Source organism: Mesoplodon densirostris, chromosome 5, assembly GCF_025265405.1.
Source record: "Mesoplodon densirostris isolate mMesDen1 chromosome 5, mMesDen1 primary haplotype, whole genome shotgun sequence".
NCBI classification, from domain to species: domain Eukaryota; kingdom Metazoa; phylum Chordata; class Mammalia; order Artiodactyla; family Ziphiidae; genus Mesoplodon; species Mesoplodon densirostris.
In genome coordinates, this window is record NC_082665.1 from 94,132,520 (window position 1) to 94,158,723 (window position 26,204).

Sequence of the window (26,204 nt, forward strand, 5' to 3'; positions counted from 1 at the left end):
ACTTTGAATGGCTTTTCATGATGGGTTTTTTCTGGGGTTTTGTTTTGTTCAATGGCCCCAGGAAGACCAGAGGATTAAGGCAAAGGAAGTCTGGCAGAAGAGATAAAAATATCTCAAATTGTGAAGATGACATTTAGTGAAAACACTCATACATTCTTATCTTAATCAGAATATTTCACTAGTTTACTTTTCATCTGGGAGTATCTTTTCCTTTGTGCCTAGAATAAGAACATATTCTCCCCCAAAGCTAAAGGATTCGGTGGGTGGAAATTTATTTTTAGCCCTCTCTGCTACTCATTAAGAATGATGATATGGTTTCAAGACTGCCAATATTATTTTTCTGATTCATAAATGCCTATTAGCATTGTGGATGAGGGGATTTTGTCAATAAACACTCCAGTCATGCTACAGATGAATTCTACCAACTCTGGAATGAGAAATACGAAAACTATGATAACTTGAGGGTAAAAAGTCATATGAGCACAATGACCCGTCATACAAACAGGGGGCCTGCTTTGGTCCGGGTCCTCTGGAAAGCAGACACCAAGGTGGTATTAAACATGAGAGGATATTACTGGGGGAAATTCTTGTCTGAACAGAGAGGGAGCGAGGGAAGGCTGGGACAGTTGTCAGATTGCTATCAAGTGTGCTGGGAGGGAGAAAAAGTAGGTGGAGTGTGCTACGCTGTCCCACACTCTAAGAAAACCAAGGAGGGAAACTAAGGAGTGAAAGCTGCCTTCTAAGGAATCCCTGTCTTCCAGGAAAGGGTCTGCCTTATATCCCTGCCACGCTCGGTCACTGGTGCGGAGTGGCCCTCAGGAGGTGCAGCCTCGGTGTCATGGAAGCAGCTGCCCCTGGTCAGTTGCACTTCCTGCGTGGAGTCTCTGAGGTGCATGCTCGTGGTGACCACGGGGCTGGGGAGATTCTCTGTGGGGTCTGTGCTCAAGGTCTCCAGGAATTGGAGAGGTTCTCCAAGTAGGCAGAACCCTGTCCACTCTGCCTCCAATAAGCAGGGAAATCTTAAACTCTAAACAGCGGTATTTTAATAGGAGTGAGAGAAATGGAGTGCAAGTGTTCACATAACCCATGCACTGAAAATCGGCTGTGAATTTTTGTTATGTTGGCGTTTACAGCCTCTGTGGCTTGGTCGCAGTTTTACTACAGGCGAAGAGTAGTTCAAGAATAAACCACACACCAGATCTGTAAATAGATTAGACTCTCAAAGTTTGCTTCCCTTTGCTTTCTTGTTTCCCCTCATAAACACAAGATCCTCACACCCCTCTGAAATGAATGGATTCCTGGTTGATTTAAGATGACTCTGCTTTCTCAGTATGCCAGCTTGAGTCCATGCAGGGCTTGGTGTAGCAGAAATAAAGCTACTGCAGCTCCTGGCAAGGAAGCGTCAGTACCTGCAGGGCAGACCAGTAACAGATTTCACCCAGAGGAAGGTACTTACGGGGAGCACCTTCTGCCATCTCGATGGCGGTGATTCCCAAAGACCACAAGTCACTCTGAAAAAGAAGGAAGGCACAGACACATGCGTAAATGCAGTCAACAGAGGATAACTTGGTTAAACCTGGTAATTGCTTCAGAACTGCCTGTGGGAAAGCTGTCCAGCTGTCTCTTTACAAACTGATTTTGCCCGCTAAGCTTAAAAGCAGGAACAGCTCATTCACTTTCCATTGACAATAACTTTCACGGTGCCTGACACATGGTGAGTTTTCAATCCAGGTATGAAAAATAAATATAAGGTTTCAAACATTAATTTATCTCTAACATTTGTCTATTGATTGAAACATATGAAATTGCTGCTGTTCAACTGTTTTTAACACCTTCATTGAGGTATAACTGTCATGTAATTAACTGTGCATATTCAAAGTGTACTATTTGAAAGGGTTTGATGTGTGTATACACCTGTGAAACCATCACCACAATCAAGACAGCAAACACATCCATCACCCCAAAAGGTCCCACCTGCCCCTTTGCAGTCTCTCCCTCCTGCCCTTCCTGTCCCCAACCCCAGTTCCTGTTCCAAGGCAACCATTGATCTGCTTTCTGTTACTATGGATTAGTTTGCATCTTCTGAAGTTTTGTAGAAAATGAAATCCTCTGGTTTCTTTCACTTAGCACAATGTATTTAAGGTCCATCCATGTTGCCACGTGTATCAGTACTTCAGTCCTTTTACTGCCCAGTAGTGTTCCATCGTATGGATATACTACAATTTGTTTATCCATTCACTTGTTGATGGACATTTGGGTTGCTTCCAGTCAAGGCCATTAAAAATAAATCTGCTACAAATACTCATGTACAAGTCTTTGTTTGGATGTATGCTCTTACTTCTTTTGAGTAAAAACCTAGGAGTGGAATGGCTGGATCATAGAGTAAATGCTAGATCATATTGTATTTATAATCAATTGTTTTTAACCTACAGAAACAGCAATTTCATATCATTTAACCAAGCAAGATGAGGACAGGGAAGCTTTTGGATGGTGGTGTTTACTGCTGTATCTCAGTGCTTCGAATAGAGCCGGCCACAGTAGCAGTAGGTGTTTGATATATTTGTTGAATGAATGAACAATATCTTTTATCTTGTAAGTAGACAAATATGTAAAATAGAAATCCTATACCCTTATCATCTTTCTTATTCTCAGACTGACTTTTATGCTCTTATCAGAATTTTCTAGGCTAATGTCTCCACCTCAACCTGTGCAATCTCCATCTCTAGCACTATGCTTCTCCCCTACTCTGTGTCCATGGCTCAGTAGTTTCTAAATAGTGCATAGGAGGGAAACAAATCAAAAGATGGGAAAACCATAAGAAAACGCATGTAAAATTCAGTTCAATGGCCCACAGTCCTGAGGAAGACTTTCACCCTCCTTTCATTTTAAATGTATCCTGCATTTCGTACATAATTCCAAACTCTCACCGATAACCTCACTCAGATTTCAGAGATCAAAGTTCAGTTCCCTTGCTATTTCCATCAAACAAATGTCAAGCCCACACAGAAAGGATATGTAACTGGAAGAGTACTATGAAATCCACCCTGAGACATTCCCTAGGACCAAACTTCTCAATATCCAGTGGGTGATACCCAGCCTTGTTCAGTATTTGGACCGAGGCCCATACAACCTAGAGGGGGCTTTCTATGGGGTCTAGACTCTTGCCTAAAGTGCGATCTACCTTAGAGCAGGCGGCTGGGGCACACGCTAACCCCACACTAGGACCAAGGGGGGATTCTTTAATTCACAAGCCATCAACCTGTCCACATAAATATTACAGTTCATAAAGGTTCTCAGTCCAAATGGGGATAACAATGCACCTGTGCAAAACCACTGTCCACAGATTCTAAGTAACTTCTCTGAATAGAACGCAACTCAAGGAGTCAACTGTTGTCCTTTCTCTTTCTTCCATTTCAAGTGTATTCAAAGTTGTCACTGAACACACACACACACGCACACACACACACAGTCGGCACAGCCCAGCAAATGGCTGAGTCTTCCCACAGGCTGCTGGCCTTGCTCACTGCGCTTCCTTCTGCAGCTAATGGGGAAAGCCCAGGCCACCCTTCACAGGCTGGCTCAGGAGCAGTAACTGGTAAAGATGACCACACAGCTCTCTTGTACCTGGAACGTTATGGCTGACTGACACAGAAAATCATTGGGGAACATGATGAAAACCCTGAGTCACTAGTGTGCAGGAAGCATTCAACAGGAAATGCAGCAAGAACAGTCTGGAACTGGTGGGTTGGGCTGTTTTGATAAGACTCCAGGCCTTGGTAGTTCTCCCACCACCTCCCAACATCTCGAGGAACCGAGTGTTTCTGCAGTGTGAACCGAGGTGCAAATTATGAAGGTGGTGGCCAGGCTCTATGGACCTACTTGCTATGGCAAAGTCAAATTTAAATGGCCTTTAAGTCTAGGAAGCTTGAGCTGGTTTGAAGGCCAACACAGCTGAAAGGAAATGATGGAACTGGGATGAGAAAGGCTCCAGGCCAGTCCTCAGAAAGGGGAAGAAAATGCCCAGGAAACTCAGGCAAACTCCTGATACTCACTCTGCCTGAGGGACCAAGCCCAATTATGAGCTGGCTGACTCCCTCCCCTCCATAAAGTCTTTGTTCAAATGCTGTGTTCTCAGTGAGGACCACCGAACCTCTCTCCCAGCATTGCCAGATCCCTTCCCCTTTCCCACTTTTGTTCCCCAGAGAACTGGTCATCTTCTGACAACTGTGTAACTGACTTGTCACAAATTTATTACGTTTTTTTGTTCATTGTTTGTGTCCCTGTCCCCAACACACATACACACTAGAACATGAAGTCCACAAGGGCAGGGATCTTTGCTTTGTTGACTGGTCCACAGTACCAGAACAGTGCCTGGCACATAGTAGGCACTTAATAAATACTTGTTGAAATAATGAACACATGAAAGATGCATGAGAGAAAGGAGCAAAACCTAAGTGTCTTAATAGACCTTTTGTAGATCATCTAGTCCAACCTTTCATTTCCCAGATGAGAAAAAAATGACTTACCCAAGATCACAGAGCAACTCAGCACCAAGTTTTAATCAGAGCTTGGTCTCCTGCCTCCCAGGCTAGTTCTTTTTTTAACTATCATCACACTGTAAGGACCTGAGAATTCACTTAAAAAAACCTTTTGGGCCCATAAAATAATTGCTTCAGATTCCTACTTTGTCTACAGGTAATTGAAGGTGTGGCAACTCAAATGAACATGCTGAGATTCCATGAGGCACACCCCAAACCAGTGCTCAGCTTTTTCTAGAGGCAGCGTGAATAGGCTTTCAAGTCAGACAGACCTGGATTCAAGTCCAGGTTCCCAATTGAACCGCATCCAGAAGACTGCTCAGAGCTTAGCTTTCAACTGTGGCATGTATGCACGTAGGTATGCTGCCTAGCACAAAACCTGGCATACAGTGGGCTCAAGAATATTAATCATTTTCTTCTCCTCTACTGCCAGGTGAGCCTGCCTTTGCCTGCCCAGTTTAGTCTTCTTCGATTTCCCTCTACTTGGTTGTGGCCACTACTGTTTGTTGGCTAACCCAACAGGCATTTCAGCCCCCACTGCCCTTGCTGCCTCCATTTCAGAGTATAGGAAAGCTAAACTTGTTTATCCAGATTTCCCTGCAGCTAAGGATGGCAGTTAAGGATGTGACCTCATGAGACTCAGGCAAACATCTTCTGGGAGCTTCTGTAAGAGCTTTTGCTTTTCCTGAAATAAGTGACAAATATAGCTGGTGTCTTGACAACTCTTCCCTACTTCTTATTGCTTTGAATAAAAACATGCTACCTGGAGCTACAGCAACCATCTTGCAACCATGAGGCAATAAGTCAACAAATTAATGATGACAGGGCAGAAAGGTAGGAGCCTGGGTTTTGAAGACATCAGTGAGCCACCACACCAACCCTGGACTGCCTGCCTCCAGAATTCCAGTGACATAAGAAACATAAGTACGGCTAAAAGCATTTCTTAGTGATAATACATATAGAGCAATAATTTGAGAAAGTGTATTTCGACAGTAAGGAAAAAGAGAGGTCCCAGTTGTTAGGTGATCCTGGATTTATCCCATAGGAAGAGGGAAGGGTTAGTGAAGAGAGGTGTTTCCTTTATTCAGTACACAGCATGTCAGATCCTCTCTTAGGCTGCTTTCCCCAAACCTCCCAAACAACCCCTTCAAACCAAAGGTCACAGCATCCCAACTCCTGTGCATCCTTTGTCACGTGACCAAGCCAGAAATTACTTCTTCTTTAAGCCTTCATTTGATATCATCATTAAGATAATTTTTCCCCCTGGGATTCTCTTGTTTTCCAAAAGGAACATTTATATTCCTGGCCCTATATACCCAGAGCTGCTTGTAAGCTACGCTTAACTGCCCATGCTAGAAAGCAATAAACGTCCTTGACGGGCCTTGTTTAAGCCTTTGGATACATTAGCAAGTCCCAGAGACACTTCAGAACTTAAATATGGGAGAAAATGTTCCAATTACAACTGTCAAGACAGATCACAGGAGACGAGAGAGGGAAGTGGGAGGAACAAGATGAGGAGAGAGTCGGGGAGAGATAAGTTTCCTTCGTGGCCGTGGTGGGACTCATTTTGGCAGGAGCTGGGTAATTCATTATTCTAGAGGTGCTGTGCAGCCTGGCCTGTGGCATGATTAATAGCCCAGTCCTGTGTGCATTACAAACAGAACAGAGACAAATTCTAGTGCCTCCGAGAAGGCAGAGGCAAGCACACAACTTCTGGCTGGTGAGGGGCCAGCTGGCACGAAGGCAGCTTGAACATAATGATAGAGCATTCCTCTTGGGGCTAGGCTGCTCAACAAGTGAAGAAAAGAACACTTCACTTTTTGAAGAAAAGAACACTTCCTTGTGCTCAGCCACACAAGGAAGGAGAGGCAAGGGGGCCCAGGAGCAGAGCCCCAGCGTGTGCCAAGAGGCAGAAAGAACACATGCTGTGCAGCCAGCAGAGCTGGGGCGAGCCCCTCGACCCCTCTGAACCCATCTCCTCACCTGTAGCCCAAAGAGAACACCCATCTTGCAGGGTTGATCGAGAATTCAGTAAGATAATATCTGCAAAGTTCACAACACAACGCAGTGTCTATAGTGGGTATTTAACAAATCCTGAGGTCCAGTTATCACTGACTGGCAGTTCAACCAGCAAACTTGAGTCAGGTAAGCTGACAAGGAGCCCTGGTACTCAAAGAAGTTGCTGGGATGATGCAGGAGCAAACAGGAAGCTTAGGGGAAGCAAACAGGAAAGGGCGTGTCCTTCCTTCTCCAGCCTTGCAGTCTACCCAGAGGGACAGGCAGAAATGGGGTTAGCGGAATCCTGGCCCCATCATCCCACAGCAGAGGGTAGCAAGGTGGTCTAGAGTTGACAGACAATAGCTTCATACCAGGCATACCTGGTGCAGTGGATTCTACCAAGTTTTAGCTTACCAAGACCAAGAAATCAGCCATTTTATCAAGACCAGAAATTAGTCTTTTGTCATGTAATTTATTCTTTATTCAGTTTTTGGAAATGTTCCAGCTGGAAAAAGGAAATTGAATTGATTGTATGGGTCCCTAAGGGCAGCACCTTAATCTAGAGATAGAATTTATAGAGAAACAGATTCTGGCTCAATGTAAGCAGACAATTAGAGGTGTATAATGCAAACAGGCAGTTCAAATCCTATGATATTGCTGGGGTTTCTTTTAGGTCAAAATGGCTCCAAATGGCAGTACCTTCACATGACACATAAACACAAATATTAACTATCGTATATTGAGTACTTACCAAATAGGCATTGAATTAATTCCTTTACATATGTTAGCTCATTTTACTCTAATATAACGTTGTAATATACAATCGTTATTCCCAAAGAGACTCAGAAAGGTTAAATAACTTCCCTGAAGGAATAGAGTGCAAGGAGATGAAGTCTACATTTTAAACCAGTCCTGTCCAACTTCAGAACGCTGACATATTCCCTATGCCATATACTTATATACTACATTATACATAAACAGAACCAGGGTGGTGAGTTCAGGGTGACTGAGGATAATCAAGCACAGGTAGTTATTCATAATCCCATTTCCCACAGAGTCCCTTGTTCAACTACATTTGTTATCTGACCAGAGGGAAAATGCTGGAAGAATAGCTTATTCTCTTCACCTGGGGATCAGCCTGGAGCCCAGAGGAGGTGGTGATGTGTCTGACTAAGGAATGCTGTGTAGGTGGGTGTGAACATGGAGCATGAGAAATATGTTTAATAGAAGTTTGTTTCCGCTCGTAATAATAACAGTGTGTGTATCATCCTTCCTTCTTACCGCATGGGCATGAGACCTTTGTTGAAATTTCAGTAGACAGAGGCCAGGTCTCATTTGAGAGGTAAACCTCATTCTGTGATGTGAATATCATCCTCTTACGTGACACCCCGCATACATCTTGGTGGTGCTCCCCTGACTAGTCAGGTTGCTCACTTTATCTCCAGTCGAGCCTCTTACCTACAGGGGTTCTTTTCATTCTGCCTGAATAAAGCCAATTACCCATAACACAGGAGAATGAGTATTTCCTCTACAGCCAGAGCACAATACTGACCCAAACCCTGCAGGAGACACCGATGACTTTAAATGGTCCACAGCACCTGTGTGCACAGTCTCATAAACAGAGTTTAGGTGAATAACAAATGACATTAGCACACATCAGGCCAGAGGATGGGTGGTGGGGTTGAGGGGATATGCCATTTCACTGTACTTCCTTTACTTGACTAAACCACTATGAAAGCATGACCATTTATGGTGTAAAAAATTAGAACAGGACAGAAAGATACATAAAATAAAAAGTTTAAGTTCTCCAGCCACACGCCATTTATCCATGGGGTAGGGAAGAATAAGAGTCTAGTATGTGTACTATACTGTAAGTTGCTTTGTGTACCTAACACTGTATCTTGGGATCTGCCCAACTTCAACATATACACTACCTCATTGTTCAAATGGCTGCGTAATATTCCAGTGGACAGATGTGCCAGTCTTTATTCAGCCAATTCCCTATGAATGGGCTTTTGGCCACAGAGAACTTTCTTTAGTGAGTGGTTCTGTTAAAGCAATAAATACATAGGACTATAAAATACTTGGCAAATCCCATCCAACTGAAATGAAATTCAAGTTAAAAAAAATAACAATTTAAACAGCCTAGGAATTTTGAACAGTTTTATTAATTTCAAGTCTTTTAAATGCTTATTATTAAATGAGAAAGCTTTCATTATTGCCCCACATACTTATCAGGAGAATGAAACCTTTCCTTTTGCTTGAAGTGTTTTGACAGATTTTCTGAAAACAAGAAAGGAAGGGCCTCTAGGGGAAAGTGAACACACCAGGCAAATGAGATTCCGGCACTCCTCCTTAGGATAGGGGTTATTTTCAGTCAGTTACTTACTGTGCCCAGTAGATTATCAGACAAAACCAGATTGCAAAAAAAAGCATGAGCTCTTCAGACTATTTTCCACAGAGGCTCTTATTTTATTGAATTTCTCCAGTTAAAAAAAAAATTTATAGCAGTTTCTAAAGACATTGTAGACAAATAAAGTAATAAATAATTAAGAAATAATCAAATATTTGTAATAAAACCAAACTATACTCTTTTGCATTTTGTCTTTATTTTAAAGAAAGGGCTTTTGTGATAGAAAACTAACAAAGCCCAGTGGCCTTCAAGTCATCTTTTATTCTAAACATGCCCTCTAGGCTGAAAGTATCTACAGCACATGAGACCCCAAAATGCTGACATCAGTTTGAGGCTGGGATACACTCTGGCTCAAATGGACAACCAAACACACAGTAACAAACCATTTAACTTTGACGGGGTCGCAAATGGACTTTCTAGATGAAAACTGCACATACAGATAGAGCTTGGTTAATTCCTTTTGCATAGTGGTTATTCAATAAATACACGCTGAGTGAATGAATAAAGGGTTTTGAAAGTCAGTATATTGTCAAGCTGTCTCCTGGTGACAGGCTACATTCCTAAGAATAGTGAACAGAAAAAAGTATAGGATCTGATGCCAAAGAAGAAGTAGAAAGATTAAAGTATAGCTTCTTCTGTGATCCACAGTAAAACTACAAAGTAGTTAAAATGAATCTTCAAAGAACCCCCAAATCTTCCCTTCTGCTTGGTCTTCCTAATCTACCCTTTTGTCATGCTCCCAGGACAAGTGATCAGTGAAGCTCATATTTTTGCCATGACTTCTTCTTCCTCTTGTACAACCTACATTTATGACAATCATAAAAAACTAATTTGTACTAAGGTCGAAAATGGCTGATAGAGTTGAATCTGTTCTCTCATCAGGATTCTTTATTTTTTAATAAAAGGCACAGAAATTAATCTTCAATTTATTAATGTCTCAGGATACTTTCATAGTCACAAGGACTTCCAGCACCTCTGAAATCACCCTGTGCAACATGATGTCCTCTGTGGTTATTCATACATCAGGCTTTGTCCACACCTAGGGTTATGCATTAGGCTCAAAATTTTTTTCACTGACCCCAAACTGTATTTCTTAGTCCTAATCTGAACAAAGAGGTTTAAGACACCAGTTTAATTCCAAGTTTTGGCTTCACCAGAGGAAGTCTTCTTCTAGTTACTCTACTGAAAACAACTACATCACAGGGAGATATATATATATATATATATATATATATATATATATATATATATATATATATATATATTTTTTGGCCGTGCCGCGTGGCATGTGGGATCTTAGTTCCCCAACCAGGGATCAAATCCACGCCCCCTGCATTTGAAGTGCAGAGTCTTAACCACTGGACTGCCAGGGAAGTCCCACAGGGATCAATTTTATGCCACAGAACAAAAGTCCCATATATACTACAGCCAGCCAAAGTACTTAAAAGGCTAAGCTAAGGTTGAAAGTTTGAAACACTCTGATTCTCCATGGTATGTTATAAAGCAGTCTAAAATATCTGTGACCCAGATGTAGACTAGTTAGCACTTGTTAGGTATAACTATAGTTTGAAGAATTGCTTATAGCCAATTATGATACACGTATCTGGTCTGTGACATATATTTGTAGTGGCTCCTCTGAAGGGATTTGCAAATCAAATTATTTAAATGTGCTTATCATTAGCAGTTTAAATAAATGACATTTATTTTGGCAGGAGATTAATTTTTAACTTGGCAGCTGTTTCCAGACAGATTGGTGTCAGGTTATTACAGTGACTAACTCTGAAAGAAGGAGGAAATTTACAGGAGATTATTTTGTTTTCAGACCTTCAAGCTTGCATTTCTCCAAAGAAGCAATAATTTTGTCAATGCCCTGAGACACTGGGTCCCAAAGACATTGCAATGTCTGCATCTTTGTGACCTGATTTCCATAATAACCCCACATGTGGAGAACTAAAAATGTTCTTTAATAGAGGAATTCTTTAAATATACTCTTCAGAGGCTGTTTTGTTGGTAAATTGGATATTTATATAGGATTGCATCTGAGCGAGGCAGGGTAATATATTGGAAAGAGCTCTAAACAGAGAGTGGGAGATGTGGGATCAAGTCTCTGACAAGATCACTAACGGGGTGTGCACTTGCGAAGGTCTCGGACCTTAGTTTCCACAGCTGTAAGATGAGGGTGTTTCAAGGTGATCATTAAAGTACTTTGGTGAAAAGTCCATGCATCTACAGAGAGAAGTAAGTCAGAAAGAGGAAAACAAATACTGTATGCTAACACATATATATGGAAACTTAAGGAAAAAAAAAAAAGGTCATGAAGAACCTAGGGGCAAGATGGAAATAAAGACGCAGACCTACTAGAGAATGGACTTGAGGACACAGGGAGGGGGAAGGGTAAGCTGGGATGAAGTGAGAAAGTGGCATGGACTTATATATACTACCAAATGTAAAATAGATAGCTAGTGGGAAGCAGCCGCATAGCACAGGGAGATCAGCTTGGTGCTCTGTGACCACCTAGAGGGGTGGGAGGGAGACGCAAGAGGGAGGAGATATGGGGATATATGTATATGTATAACCGATGCACTTCGTTATAAAGCAGAAACTAACACACGATTGTAAAGCAATTATACTCCAATAAAAACGTTAAAAAAAAAGGAAAGAAAGAAAAGTCCATGCGCCTATGTTCTTGAAAAGATAAAATTGACAAACCTTTAGCTAGATTCACGAAGAAATTAAGAGAGAAGGCTCAAATAAATAAAATCAGATGTGAAAGAGAAGTTCATTTCTCTTACAACAGATACCATAGAAATACAAAGAATCATGAGACTACTATGTACAGCTATACGCCAACAAATTGGACAGTCTAGAAGAAATAGATAAATTCTTAGAAGCATACACCCTTCCAAGACTGAATCATGAAGAAATAAAAAATCTGAGTAGACCAATCACTAGTAAGGAGACTGAAACAGTAATCAAAAACATCTCCCTAAACAAAAATTCAGGACCAAGAGGCTTCACTGATGAAGCATTCAAAGAAGATGTCATACCTAAACTTCTCAAACTCTTCCAAAAAACTGAAGAGGCTAGAACACTTCCTAATTCATTTGACGAAGGCAACATTACCCTGATACCAAAACCAGACAAAAAAAGAAAACTACAGGCTAATATCTCTGATGAACATAGATGCAACAATCCTCAACAAAGTATTAACAAACCAAAACAACAACACATTAAAAGGATCAAGTGGGATTTATTCCAGGGATGCAAGGAAGGTTCAACATCTGGAATCAATGTGATACACCATATTAACAAACTGAAGGATAAAAATCATATGATCATCTCAATAGATGCAGGAAAAACATTTGACAAGATTCAACATCCATTTGGGTTAAAAAAAATAACTCTCAATAAAATGGATATAGAAGGAACGTACCTCAACATAACAAAGGCCATCTATGACAAACCCACAGCTAATATACTCAGTGGTCAAGACCTGAAAGCTAGCCTTCTAAAATCAGGAACAAGACAAGGATGCCCACTCACCACTCTAACACTCTTAGTCAGCGTAGTATTGGAAGTCCTAGCCAGAGCAGATAGGCAAGAAAAAGAAATAAAATGCATCCAAATTGGAAAGGAAGAAGTAAAACTGGCACTATGTGCAGATGACATTGGTTTTCTATTGATTTTACACATAGAAAATCCTAAAGACACTACTAAAGGAACTGTTAGAAATAATAAACAAATACAGTGAAGTTGCAAAATAAATATACAAAAATCTATTGTGTTTTTATACACTAACAAACTAGCAGAAAGAGAAATTAAGAAAATCTCATTTACAATTGCAACAAAAAGAATAAAATATCTAGGCATAAATTTAACCTAGGAGGTGAAACTGTTACTGAAAACCATAAGACATTGTTTCAAGAAATTGAAGAAGACACAGAGAAATAGAAAACTATTCTGTGCTCATGGATTGGAGGTATTAATATTGTTAAAATGTCCATATACCTAAAGTAATCTACATATTCAATATAATCCTTGTCAAAATCCCAATGACATTTTTTACAGAAACAGAATAAAAAATTCTAAAATTTGTATGGAACCACAAAAGATCCTGAAAAGCCAAAGCAATCCTGAGGAAAAAAAGAACAAAGCTGGGGTTATCATTTCCCTGGTTTTAAATTATACTACAAAGCTATAGTGATCAAAACTGCAGAGTATTGGCATAAAAACAGACACACAGATCAATGGAACAGAATGGAGAGCCCTCCACACATACAGACAACTAATTAAGACAAAGGAGCCAAGAACATACAGTGGATAAAGGAAAGTTTTATCAATAAATGTGGTGGGAAAACTGGACAGCCACATGCAAAAGAATGAAACTAGACTGCCATCTTATATGGTACAGAAAAATTAACTTAAAATGGATTAAAGATTTGAATATAAGACCTGAAACCATAAAACTCCTAGAAGAAAACATAGGTGGTACACTCTTTGACATCAGCCTTAGCAGTATCTTTTTGAATATGTCTCCTCAGGCAAGGGCAACAAAAGCAAAAATAAACAAGTGGGACCACATCACACTAAAAAGCTTCTGCACAGCAAAGGAAACCATCAACAAATCAAAAAGGCAACCTACTGAATAGAAGAAGATATTTGTAAGTCATATATCCTACGAAAGGTTAATATCCAAAATATTAAAAACTCATACAACTCAACAACAAAAAAACCCCAAACAGTCTAATTGAACAAATGGGCAGAGGAGATGATAGATATTTTTTCCAAGGAAGACATACAGATGACCAACGGACACATGAAAAGATGTTCAACATCACTAATTATTAGGGAATTGCAAATCAAAACCACAATGAGATATCACCTCACACTTGTTAGAACAGCTATTATAAAAAACAAAAACAAGAAATAACAAAGAGTTGGAGAGTATGAGGAGAAAAGGGAACCCTTGTACACTGTTGGTGAGAATGTAAACTGGTGCAGTAACTATGGAAAACAGTAGGGAGATCCTTAAAAAATTAAGACTAGAACTACCATATGATCCAGCTATTCCACTTCTGGGTATCTATCCAAAGAATATGAAAACACTAATTTGAAAAGATATATGCACTGCAGTAATATTTACAATAGCCAAGGTATGGAAATAACCTAAGTGCCCATCAATGGATAAATGGATAAAGATGTGATACACATACACACACACACACACACACACACACACACACACACACACACTGGAATACTACTCAGCCATAAAAAGATGAACTCTTGCCATTTGTGACAACATGGATGGACCTTGAAGCTATTATGGTAAGTGAAATAAGTCAAATGGAGAAAGACAAATACTGTATGATTTCACCCATATGTGGAATATAAGAAATAAATGGACATAAACTTATATCCCCATATCTCCTCCCTCTTGCGTCTCCCTCCCAACCCTCTAGGTGGACACAAAGCACCGAGCTGATCTCTCTGTGCTATGTGGCTGCTTCCCAGTAGCTATCTATTTTATATTTGGTAGTGTATATATGTCCATGCCACTCTCTCACTTCGTCCCAGCTTCTGGTTCACTTTGTTATACAGCAGAAACTAACACACCATTGTAAAACAATTATACTCCAATAAAGATGTTAAAAACCAAAAAGATACATGTACCCCTATGTTGATAGCAGCACTGTTCACAATAGCCAAGACACAGAAACAACCTAAATGTCCATCAACAGATGAATGGATAAAGCCATTGTACATATATGCAATGGAATACTACTCAGTCATAAAAAAGAACAAAATAAGGCCATTTGCAGCAACATGGATGCAACATGAGATTATCATACTAAGTGAAGTCAGAAAGAGAAAGACAAATATCATATGATATCACTTATATGTGGAACCTAAAATAAGGCACAAGTGCACCTATCTACAAAACAGAAACAGACTCCTAGACATAGAGAACAGACTTATGGTTGCCAAGGTGGGGGGAGAGGGGAGGGAGAGGGATGGACTGGGAGTTTGGGGGTGGTAGATGCAAACTATTACATTTAGAATGGATAAACAATAAGGTCCTACTGTATAGCACAGGGAACTATATTCCATAACCCGTGATAAACCATAATGGAAAAGAATATAAAAAAGAATATGTATGTATGTATAACTGAGTCTCTTTGCTGTACAGTAGAGATTGGCACAGCATTGTAAATCAACTATACTTCAATAAAAAAAATTTAAGAAAAAAAGAAATGAACAAACAAAACAAAAACGAACACATAGTTACAGAGAACAGATTGGTGGTTACCATAGCAGAAAGGGGGCACAAAATGGGGAAAAGGGATCAATTGTATGGTGATGGAGGGAAACAAGACTTCTGGTGGTGAGCACGCTGTAGGGTATACAGAAGTTGAATTATAATGTTGTATACATGAAACTTATGTTATAAACCAATGTTACCTCAAATAATTGAAAAAAAGGTCCATTCACCTATGAAATGACTATCAGGTTTTCCCCAAGGTTGTCCTGTGATCTACACAGAGACCACAGGGTGTCTCTCTGTCTACTGGATAATCTGAACACCCACAGTTCCTACATCACATTTACCTCCAACTTTCAGCCTGTAATTCACGACAACAGTGTCACCTGACATTGCAGCTATCGATGGGATAGTAAACACAAATTATGTTTGATTATTGCCTAACAGAATGGAAAAGAGGAGGGCTTCTTGGAGAAGGGGACAACTTCCACCTCTCTACTTAAACACTGCTTTGAATTTATTAGCAAATTTCTAGTTTATGGTACAAAGTATCAAGCCACAAATCATATTTCTATGAAACACTGCAACAGGCTACAGAAACACCATGAAGTAGCTACCAACATCCCATCTGGTTCTCTCTCATTGAAAAGAAACTCTAATAATTAAACTATGAGCAATGTAGAAATGAGTAAATATGATTATTTTTAATCAGAAAAAGATAACCCCCCAAAACAAACTCATATCTTGGTTTTTTTTTAACATGAAAAGCTCTCAGAATATAAATACTTTGCCCAAAATCTAAACTATAACCAAAATAGAAATCTGTTTTCTAATAAGAAGCAAGAGAAGTTCAAAAGAATATAGAAAATGGTTTAAACATTTTTTACCAATAGGCAATCAGATATGATGGATGAGTTCATTACAAAGATTCTCACTTAGATGTCTTCTAATTTTAAACTCAAGTAATGTTTTTTAGTTTTCCCGTTGGATTATATAAATCACAAGCCCAAAGCCATGAGAGAATTCTCTACCAGTCTTAGGGTGAGATTTAGGCACACTTTGAAACGTAATGAAGAAGTAAGAAGTCATACCTTGAAATCATATGTGGCATCTGGGTTTTCATCACAGGCAATAACTTCTGGAGCCATCCAGTAGGGCGTCCCGATGAAGGTATTCCTCCTGCCCACTGTTCGATCGAGCTGGGCACTGACTCCAAAGTCCACTAGTTAAGGGAAGACAAATGAATAAAGTCTATCATCTAAGGTCTTACACAGTGATAAAATGAATGTGTATTTTTTTTACTGTGGTAAAATATACATAACATAAAATTTACTATTTTAAGAACTTTCTAGTGGACAGTTTTGTGGTATTAAGTACATTCACATTGTTCTGCAACTATAACCACCATCCAACTCCAGAACTTTTTCATCTTCCTCAACTGAAACTCTGTAGCCATTAAACATTAACTTCTCTTTCTCCCCACCTCCCCACCCCGCCGGGCCTCCAGGCCCAGGAAAGCACCATTCTACTTTATGTCTCTATGGATCTGACTACTACAGATACATCATATAAGTGGAATCATACAGTATTAGTCTTTTGAAGACTAGATTATTTCACCTAACATAATATCCTCAAGGTTAATGCATGTTGCAGCACGCATCAGAATTTCCTTCTGAATTTTTGAAGACCGAATAATAGTCTATTGTATGTAGGTGCCACAATGTGTTTATCCATTCATCTGTTGGACACTCAGGTTGCTTCTTCCTTTTCACTATTGTGAATGTATATATTAAAAAAAAATTTTATTTTATATTGGAGTATAGTTGATTTACAGTGTTGTGTTAGTTTCAGGTGTACAGCAAAGTGATTCAGTTATACATATACATATATCTATTCTTTTTCAGATTCTTTTCCCGTATAGGTTATCACAGAGTACTGACTAGAGTTCCTTGTGCTATACAGTAGGTCCTTGCTGATTATCTATTTTATATGTAGTAGTGTGTATATGTTAATCCCAACCTCCTAATTTATCCCTCCCCCCAACCTTTCCCCTTTGATAACCATAAGTTTTTTTCTATGTCTGTGAGTCTGTTTCTGTTTTGCAAATAAGTTCATTTGTATCATGTTTTTAGATTCCACATATAAGTGATATCATACGATATTTGTCCTTCTCTGTCTGACTTACTTCATTAGTATGATAATCTCTAGTGAATGTATACTTTTAAACTTCATGTATAAATGGATAAAGCGTACCAATGAGAAAAGCACAGGGGGTTATATATGGTTACATCAGGGCTACATGGGGGGCCAAAAAGAGGTGTTAAATAAAAGTCAAGCTTGGGCCATAAAGGATAGTATTTAGAGGATGCAAAGAAAGTAGTTAACAGCTAAGTTTCTGGAGTCAGACTGCCTAAATTTGCATCTCATTTCTGACACTTATTAGTGATGCAACCTAGGGCTACTAGATCAACCTCTTTGAGCTTCATTTTCCGAATCCATGAAATGAGGATGATGAGATTCACAGGGTGTTATTCTGATGTTTAAGTGAAATAATCTACCTAAAAGCATTTTGTACAGGACCTGGCATATAATATTCTCTCAACAAGTAACTGTTAATTAGTGATGAGTGAATATTCTGAGGATAGCTTATGTAGTCAGTACATATATAACTGCTTTCCCTACCTAATGTATGCTTTTGTTTTAAAAGGGAATATTCATGAGATGAAATTTTGGCCCCAAATTCTAACTAAGAAAAAAACAGAAATTGTATATTTTAACAAAAAAGGCAAGAGCAAGTATTTGGGATATAACCATAGGAGACATTTAAATCTCTTTGAAAATGAACTATAATATGGACAGTGATTCTTTTGTAGGAAACAAATTGTATATCCTATAGAGTATTTGTCAATTTATGCTCTTACTCATATACATCAAGTAGTCAAATGCGTGTGGAGATTCTCTACCTTATCTGGATAATCCCAGACTTATTGTGGGAAGGGCTCTAATAGACCAGAGAAAAGGGTTCCCTCACTGATAACTCTACAGATGGAAGTGGGATAATTAGTATGCACGTGAAGTAGAATATTGAGCATCCATTTTGTACAGGTGCCCTAGATAATAATGAAATCGATGTAAATATAACTTAAAACATATGGGAATATAGCAGGAATTCATTTTTCTAAATAATGAATGTCTAACTGTGGATATTTTTAATTAAAAAAATTTCATCATTGTCTGTTATAGCAGCAACAATATAAACAAACTGTAAGATAGGGGAAACCATTCCAAGGTCAGTCACTTCTAATCTAAAGGGTCTTTGCTTAAAAAAACAAACTCAGTTGTTTCTACACACCGATTAAGCACATGGATCTGCTTACCATATTGTATACCAATTCACCCCTCAAAGTGCTTTTAGAAAATGTTTTTTTTTTGCAGTACGCGGGCCTCTCACTGTTGCGGCCTCTCCTGCCGCAGAGCACAGGCTCCGGACGCGCAGGCTCAGTGGCCATGGCTCACGGGCCCAGTCGCTCCATGGCATGTGGGATCTTCCCTGACCGGGGCACGAACCCGCGTCCCCTATATCGGCAGGCGGACCCTCAACCACTGCGCCACCAGGGAAGCCCTAGAAAATGTTTTCTTTTTTAATAGCAAAGAAACATTTTCCTTTCTATTCTAGGTACAATGACCTCCAAATCCACAGTGACAACTTTACATTCATTATTCAAAAAAAAAAAAACAACAGCTGAAACAATCCTATCATTTTCTGCAATTCCTAGGCTCACTGGATTCTGTTCTTACCTAGTTTAACTTCTGCATTTTCAGTCAGCAAGACATTTTGCCCTTTAATATCTCGATGAATCACTTTATGCTGGTGCAGGTGACTCAGCCCCTGGAATGAAGGAGAGTTGAGAAGGGTTAATAGGAATATAAATCCAGAGGTAAAAAATTATTTTGGATGTTAATGATCAAGAAAATTTAAACTCACCCAGAAATACTTTCATTATTTTATTTATATCTTTCATGTGGTCATAATTCTAAATGGAGCACAATGTTTGTTCTAAACTTCAGGCAATGATCAATATAAACTGAAATATACAGGTGGTCATTGCAATGCCTGGTACGGTGTTAAATGAAATGCTTGCATATCAGCTTTTATCTCAGGTAACAAGAGACCACACAGGCCATGACACGGTTTCAACATGCACATGTTTCAGCTAACAGTACTGTGAAGGACCACCTATATTTGCCAGTTGGTAACAGTAATATCTACAGAGTCTATACAGAAATCTGATTTAACTGAAGCCTCCACTTTTTTGTGCAGTTTTTGAATTTAAAAGTTAAAAGTTGCCCTCCACTTTTTTTGTGCAATTTTTGAATTTAAAAGTTATTATACAATTCGAATTAAGCACAATAAAATATTACTCAGACCAGCCAAGAAATTTCCCATTGGCTTTAGCCAATATCTCACATTAAAAAAGGAAAACAGCCAACTTCTATTTCCTTTGTTAATGTTCATCACTGCCAGTTTTAGTGCTTTATATTTGTGACTTTGTGCTCATTATGTGAAATAATTATTCAGTGACATCTCAACCTGATTGTGTTCCATTTCTCCATGTGTTAGTCTGATTTTGGGGGTTTTTTTTGTGGTGTGGGCTCGAAAACCTACAGACTTGTTCTAAGGTGGTCTCATGTTTCTCAGATAAACTGTAACCTAAAAGAATCTAAAAATGTAGTACTGAAGTAAATCATGTTATGCTAACACTTGTTAATTCAAGGTATTGGATACCCAAGTGTTGTTGTTTTTTCTTTATGATTTTCTGTAGTTTTAATTTTTTCTCCACAATAACAAAACCATGGTATGAAAGATGAAGTTGAAACAAAAAGAAGAAAAAAAAAACTAGATATCTGAATCCCCTTTTGTTGAGAAAATTCAGCATGAGAATATGAATGCCCCAAAAGATCCATGTTTGTGTTTAGGAATATCAGTAAACATAAACCATAAGACAGGACAGTTTGAGGCACTAGTTTGGGTCTTATAAAATCACCTTTTTTATCTAGTCGATTTGGCTTGAGGTAGGCATCAAATAGATTAAAATGTATAGTTTTCACAGTATATTACCACTCCATGAATCCTTAAAAGAGGGACTGAAGATCCATTTCCTTCTTTTACCATCAAAGTGGCTGGAAGCAGATACCACAGCACGTAAGTGAGCCAAAGGTTGTATTTAATGAGATCATAAAATGCATGGAGGGTCTTCTCTAAAACTTCTTGCGGCTAGGGACCTTTGGGTGATCAAATGTCCCTTCCAATGAGTCACTATATCTCAAATACCAGTATTATCATTTGGGAGAACATATTGGAGGAAGGAAGAAAACCATGTTTTCACACATTTTAAAACCAGCTATTGAGAGATACTCATGGGGTGAAACATCCTTGCTGTTTTTAGAACCCTGGAGATCACATGACTGATCCCCAGTAGGGTTACCCAGGAGTGCAGAAAGCCAGAGTGGGCAGAACCAGCCCTGGAGACTCAGTAGATTCTTGGCACCCATGGGGTGGTCTGGATGACTAAATAATCTATCATGCTTTCCTGAATGAGTAAAATTCTACATCAGAAATCCAAATTAACTTTACACAATGGCACATCAATACTTGGAGATACATGTCAGACTTGAAGGAGTTCAGCAAGCATACCTCATTGTTTTTCCCTCAAATTTTGTTTTGTGCTCTGAGAAATCTTTTTTGCCTACTCCAAACCATGGAGGTATTATCCTATATTTTCTCTTAAGAGCTTTATTTTTTATATCTTTTGTACTTATAACCATAATCCACCTGGAATTAATTTTTAAATATGATACAAAGCAGGTATAAGCTTCATGTTTTTATATGGATATTCAATTGATCAAGCACTATTTACTGATTAAAAGACCCTTTCCCCAAGTGTTGCAGCACTTGCTTTTGTCACAAATCAGGTGTCCGTATGAGTGGGTCTGTTCATGGACTCTCCATTCTGTTTCATTGGCCATTGTCTATTCTTGTGACAATACCACTCTGTTTAAATTACTTAGCAGCTTTATAATAAGTCCTGGTAACTGGCAGCATAAATACTTCAGCTTTGTTCCTCAAAATTGCCTTGGCTATTCTTGGCCTTTTGTATTTCCATACAATGTTTTAAAAATCAGCTTGTCAAGATCGACAAATGTACCTAGAAGGATTTTGATAGGCAGTTTAATGATACCAAGGATCAGATGAGGGAGAAATAACATCATTATAATATTGAGCATTCTAATTCATGAAACAGTATATATACCTCTATTTGTTAATGTCTTCTTTAATTTGTCTGTAATATTTTGTAGTTTCCAGTGTAGAAATCACTCACATGTTTCTGTACATTTATTTTTAAGTGTTTGAATTTTTATGCTAATACAAGTGTTATCATTTTAAAATTTCATTTTCTATTTGGTTTTTTTCCTAATGTGGGTTGAATTAAAGGGATAAACATAATTTTTTAATGCCTTCCTCCCTCCCTCCCTCCTTTCCTTTCTTCCCCAGCACATAATCTGTCTCTCAAAGGCATATCTTGGACACATCATGCAAACTGTTTTACCTTTTGTTCCCTTATACTAAGAAGGCAGAGTAAATAAATAAATAAATAAATAGCTGCCAAGCAGATCTAGTAAGAATGCTCAGTGGACATATAATAGCCTCCTTATTAGTAGCAAGAGATAATTAAACTAATCTGAACAAACTAAAATATGACCAATTACCTCCTTTCTCCCTGAAGTGAACTCAGAAAATATGTGACACTATTGTCTAGATTGTCTGATTGTGGGATTTGTGGGCAAAACTGGGCAAATGGGCACATTCTTGTCCACTGTCTTGACTGGTTTTAGATATTGTCTCAAAGAATTTTTTTAAGGTAAAATCAATTAAACTAGGTTATATGTACTAAAATGGCTAAAGTCACACGAGCCTTAAATTAGTTATAAACTTTCACAAATGGAAAACTCAAATGAGTGATCAAAATATCCCTAAACAATCCATTTCTTAAGTGGGACACTATCTCTGTGATCTAAAATCAGATTTCCAATTGGAAGCCCCATAGGAAATGAATCCCAGGTTAAGAGAAATCACCCAATTAACCCTCCAAATGAGAGTGCACATACCTATTCAGAATGGCTCTCACTTCCATTATAGCAGACCACAACACACTACCACTGCCACCAACACTGTCAGAATAAAGCTCTAAGGAGGTTTCCAACACGTTTACAAATTAGTGGAAGGTCAGTGCAAAGTTCAACACCTCCCAAGGTATCCCGTGTTGTCACTTACTCGTAAGATCTCCCTGCAGATGTACGCGATCCACTCTTCCTTCAACGTGTTACCTTTCGTGTTCTTGATCAGGTCAGTGACAGAGCCAGCACCACAAAACTCCATCACCAACTGGCAAAGGAAGCAAACATGCCATTGTTATCATTACACTTCACGGCTTCCAATGAGTTAAGAAAGCATAAGGTGTCCCACCTGGATGCTTTGGAATGCCTTTCCTGCAAAGAAAAAGTGACCATAAAATGATATATAAAACATAAATTTTTATCTTAATTTTTTCCCAAAATGAAAGAAAGGAAAGATTATTTTTAATTTTCCAACCTGAAAATTATAGCTGGAAAACTAGGAAAATCTTCATATTCTAAGTATTTGTTTTAAATGAGGGCAATTAGGTGGTACAGATGTAGTTGAGAATACCCCTGTGTTTTTATCCAATGGTCAAACTCATCTTTCCTATAAAAGTAGCATCATTCCCCTGTCTGAAAGAGTTGTGGTTGTCTAGGCAATCCCAAGTCAGAACAATTCAAGTGCACACTGTTTATGTTATTGGCTTGTAAGTGGCACTGTAAGCTGTCAGAGTGAGGACTATCTGCTTTTAATTAACTTCAGCAAATGTTCCCAGGAGGCTGGACATATCAAATAAATTCAATAAACAATAAGCCCTAATTTAGCACTTTTCATCCCCAAAGCTCCAAGTTCTCTATAAATATAAACTCATTACAGTACTCAGCAACTTTATAAAATAGGCAGAAAATGAACATCTCCCTTAGTTAATGGAGGAGTAGAGACTAGAAGAGGAAAAGCTATCCATTTGCTTTTACATTCATTTTCTAGGTTTAGAGAAACACATCCATTTCCATACATTCTCCCTCTTCTTCAAAAAGTCTGCCACAAAAGTCATCTTTTTGTGACAATAATTTAGAATGACTAGCAATCAATCTCTGATTTAACACTAGAAACAGAACTAAAATGGGGCCATAATGAAATCACATTGATGGTTTTGGCTTTGTCCAAACCTACATTCCTAACCTCAGCACCATGTCACCAGGTCCTAAAAGATACCCCATCAGGCTGTAAAATCTTTGGGCAGAAATAATGTTCCCTTTTTTTTTCTGCATGTCTGGCTGAAACAATAAAAACTCATGAAATGAGTTTCCTGAATGAGTTTCTAATGTCTGTTCTGATTTATCTTCTTATGATTTTACAAAGGGCAATGAAACCCTCCAATCTTCTCCAGAGTACCGCTGGAGACTGATCAGGAGCTTTTGTAAGGAAATTTGAAAATGTCACAATAGACCTCGTTCCAACCCAGTAAGAGTTGTAAAATTACCATATATGAGAGCCAGGAAGCTATCAAAGACTACAATATCATGTTAGAGAGGACTGAGGAATCAACTTTAAGAGGTCTCACTGGCCAAATATGGGATAATTTGAGCATCAGTAAGAATAAAAACTGCAATATCTTGAAACACATTAAATATGCTGAACTAAATGCATTAATAAAGACACCCCTTAAAAAGAATATAATTGGCACTGTTTGAAGAAAACGAAGAACCAACTTCTTATATTGAGACTGGTAGATAAAGGGAAAGAATGAAGAATTTACACTGCCTTTCTTATACAAGTTTTACCACAGTGATTAAATAATAAAAGAGGTAAAACTTCTCTTCACAAAAAACAAATATTCCATTTAAAAAGTGAAGAAGGGGCCTCCCTGGTGGCGCAGTGGTTGAGAGTCCGCCTGCCGATGCAGGGGATACGGGTTCGTGCCCCGGTCTGGGAGGATCCCATATGCCGCGGAGCGGCTGGGCCCGTGAGCCATGGCCGCTGGGCCTGCGCATCCGGAGCCTGTGCTCCGCAACGGGAGAAGCCACAACAGTGAGAGGCCCACATAACGCAAAAAGGGAAAAAAAAAAAAAAAAAAAAAGTGAAGAAGACATAATAGAATTAGAATATCATTATTTCACAACCTCTAATAAACTAGTGGATTTAGGCACTGATGATCAGTGGCTGCTAACATTAAAAAAAAAAAGAAATAACCAGTTATGATTTGCTTCTTGATTAGAATAACACAACATCACCTCAGGAGTAGTCTTGCCAAAAGCAAAAAAACTAAACAAAACAAAAACCCAAAACTAAATCTGATCAAGCCTCTACTTCCAGTTACCAATTTACAGGAAATTCAGAGGACTGAGGAACATGTTACATCATGGGGATATAATCAACAAAACCTAGAATAAAAAACTCCACAGGGTAAATGGCCCATTTGCTTCAACAAATATATATCAAGAAAGATAAAGAGAGATGGAGGGGAAATCTGTAGATTTTAAAACACTTAAAAAGATATATCGACAAATTGCAATGGATGCAACTTATCTGGATACTGATTTTTTTTTAAATGCTGCTAAAATTTTTGAGACAGTCTACAGTCTAGATATTTGCTGACACTAAGGAACTGTGGTTGACATTTTTTAAGTGTGATAATAGTACTGTGGATATGTGAAAAAATAGTCCTATATTTTAGACAAACATACTGGAGTACTATGGATAAAACGATATGATGATAGTTTCTTCTACAAATAGTGCTGGGTCAACTGGATATCCACATGTGAAAGAATGGTGTTAAACCCTTACCTCATGCCACATACAAAAAATATCTCAAAATGGATCAAAGACCTAACTATAAGAACTACAACTGTAAAACTCTTAGGAGAGAACATGGGGTAAATTTTCATGACCTTGGACTTGGCAATGGTTTCTTAACTAAGACAGCAAAAGCACAAACAACAAAAGAAAGAGATAAATTGGATTTCATCAACATTAAAAATTTTGTGCATTGAAGGATACTATCAAGAGAGTGAAATGACAACCCATAGAATGGGAAAAGTATGTGCAAATCACATATCTAATAAGGGTCTAGTATCCAGATTGTATAAAGAACACTTACAACTCAACAACACAAATATAAACAACACAATTTAAAAACAGGCAAAACACTTGAATAGACATTTCTCCGAAGAATATATACAAATAGCTAACAATGTTCCCCATCAATAGTCGTTAGGAAAACGTGAGTCAAAAGCAGAATGAGATATCACTCCACACCTTCTAGGATGACTATAATTTAAAAAAAAAAAAAAGAAAAGCAGAAAATAATATGCTGGCAAAATGTGGAGAAATTGGAACCCTCCTATACTGCTGGAGGGAATGTAAACTGAGACAAACTGTTTGATGGTTCCTCAATAAGTTAAAACATAGAAATACCACATGACCTAGCAATTCCACTTCTAGGTATATACCCCCCAAAATTGAAAACAGGTGTCCAGACAAAAACTTGCATATGAATGTTCAAAGCAGCACTGTTCACAATAGACAAAAGGTGGAATTAACCAAACTGTCTATTATCAGATGAATAAATAAAATGTGGTATAGCCATACAATAGAGTATTATCAGCTGTGAAAAGGAATGAAGTACTGATGCATGATACAACATTGGATGAATCTTGAAAACATTATGCTAACTGAAATAAGCCAGAGGAAAAATGCTAAATATTGTATGAATCTGTTTATATGAAATATCCAGAATAGGCAAATACACAGAGACAGAAAGCAGATTAGTGGTTCCCAGGCACTACGTGGAGGGAAGAATGGGAGTTCCAGCTT

General features: G+C 38.6%; 1 protein-coding gene across 6 annotated transcripts in view; it reads right to left on the reverse strand.

Annotated features, from left to right (window-relative positions):
* Positions 1 to 26,204, reverse strand: part of TNIK (TRAF2 and NCK interacting kinase) — a 419,760-nt gene that overhangs the window by 111,724 nt on the left and 281,832 nt on the right. For all 6 annotated transcript variants that reach the window (XM_060099133.1, XM_060099131.1, XM_060099130.1 and 3 more), the window contains exons 5-8: positions 22,545 to 22,655; positions 19,010 to 19,100; positions 16,303 to 16,433; positions 1,457 to 1,511 (exon numbers count right to left, since the gene is read on the reverse strand). In XM_060099133.1, the coding sequence (XP_059955116.1) occupies positions 1,457 to 1,511; positions 16,303 to 16,433; positions 19,010 to 19,100; positions 22,545 to 22,655 (388 nt within the window). The remainder of the gene's footprint in view (positions 1 to 1,456; positions 1,512 to 16,302; positions 16,434 to 19,009; positions 19,101 to 22,544; positions 22,656 to 26,204) is intronic.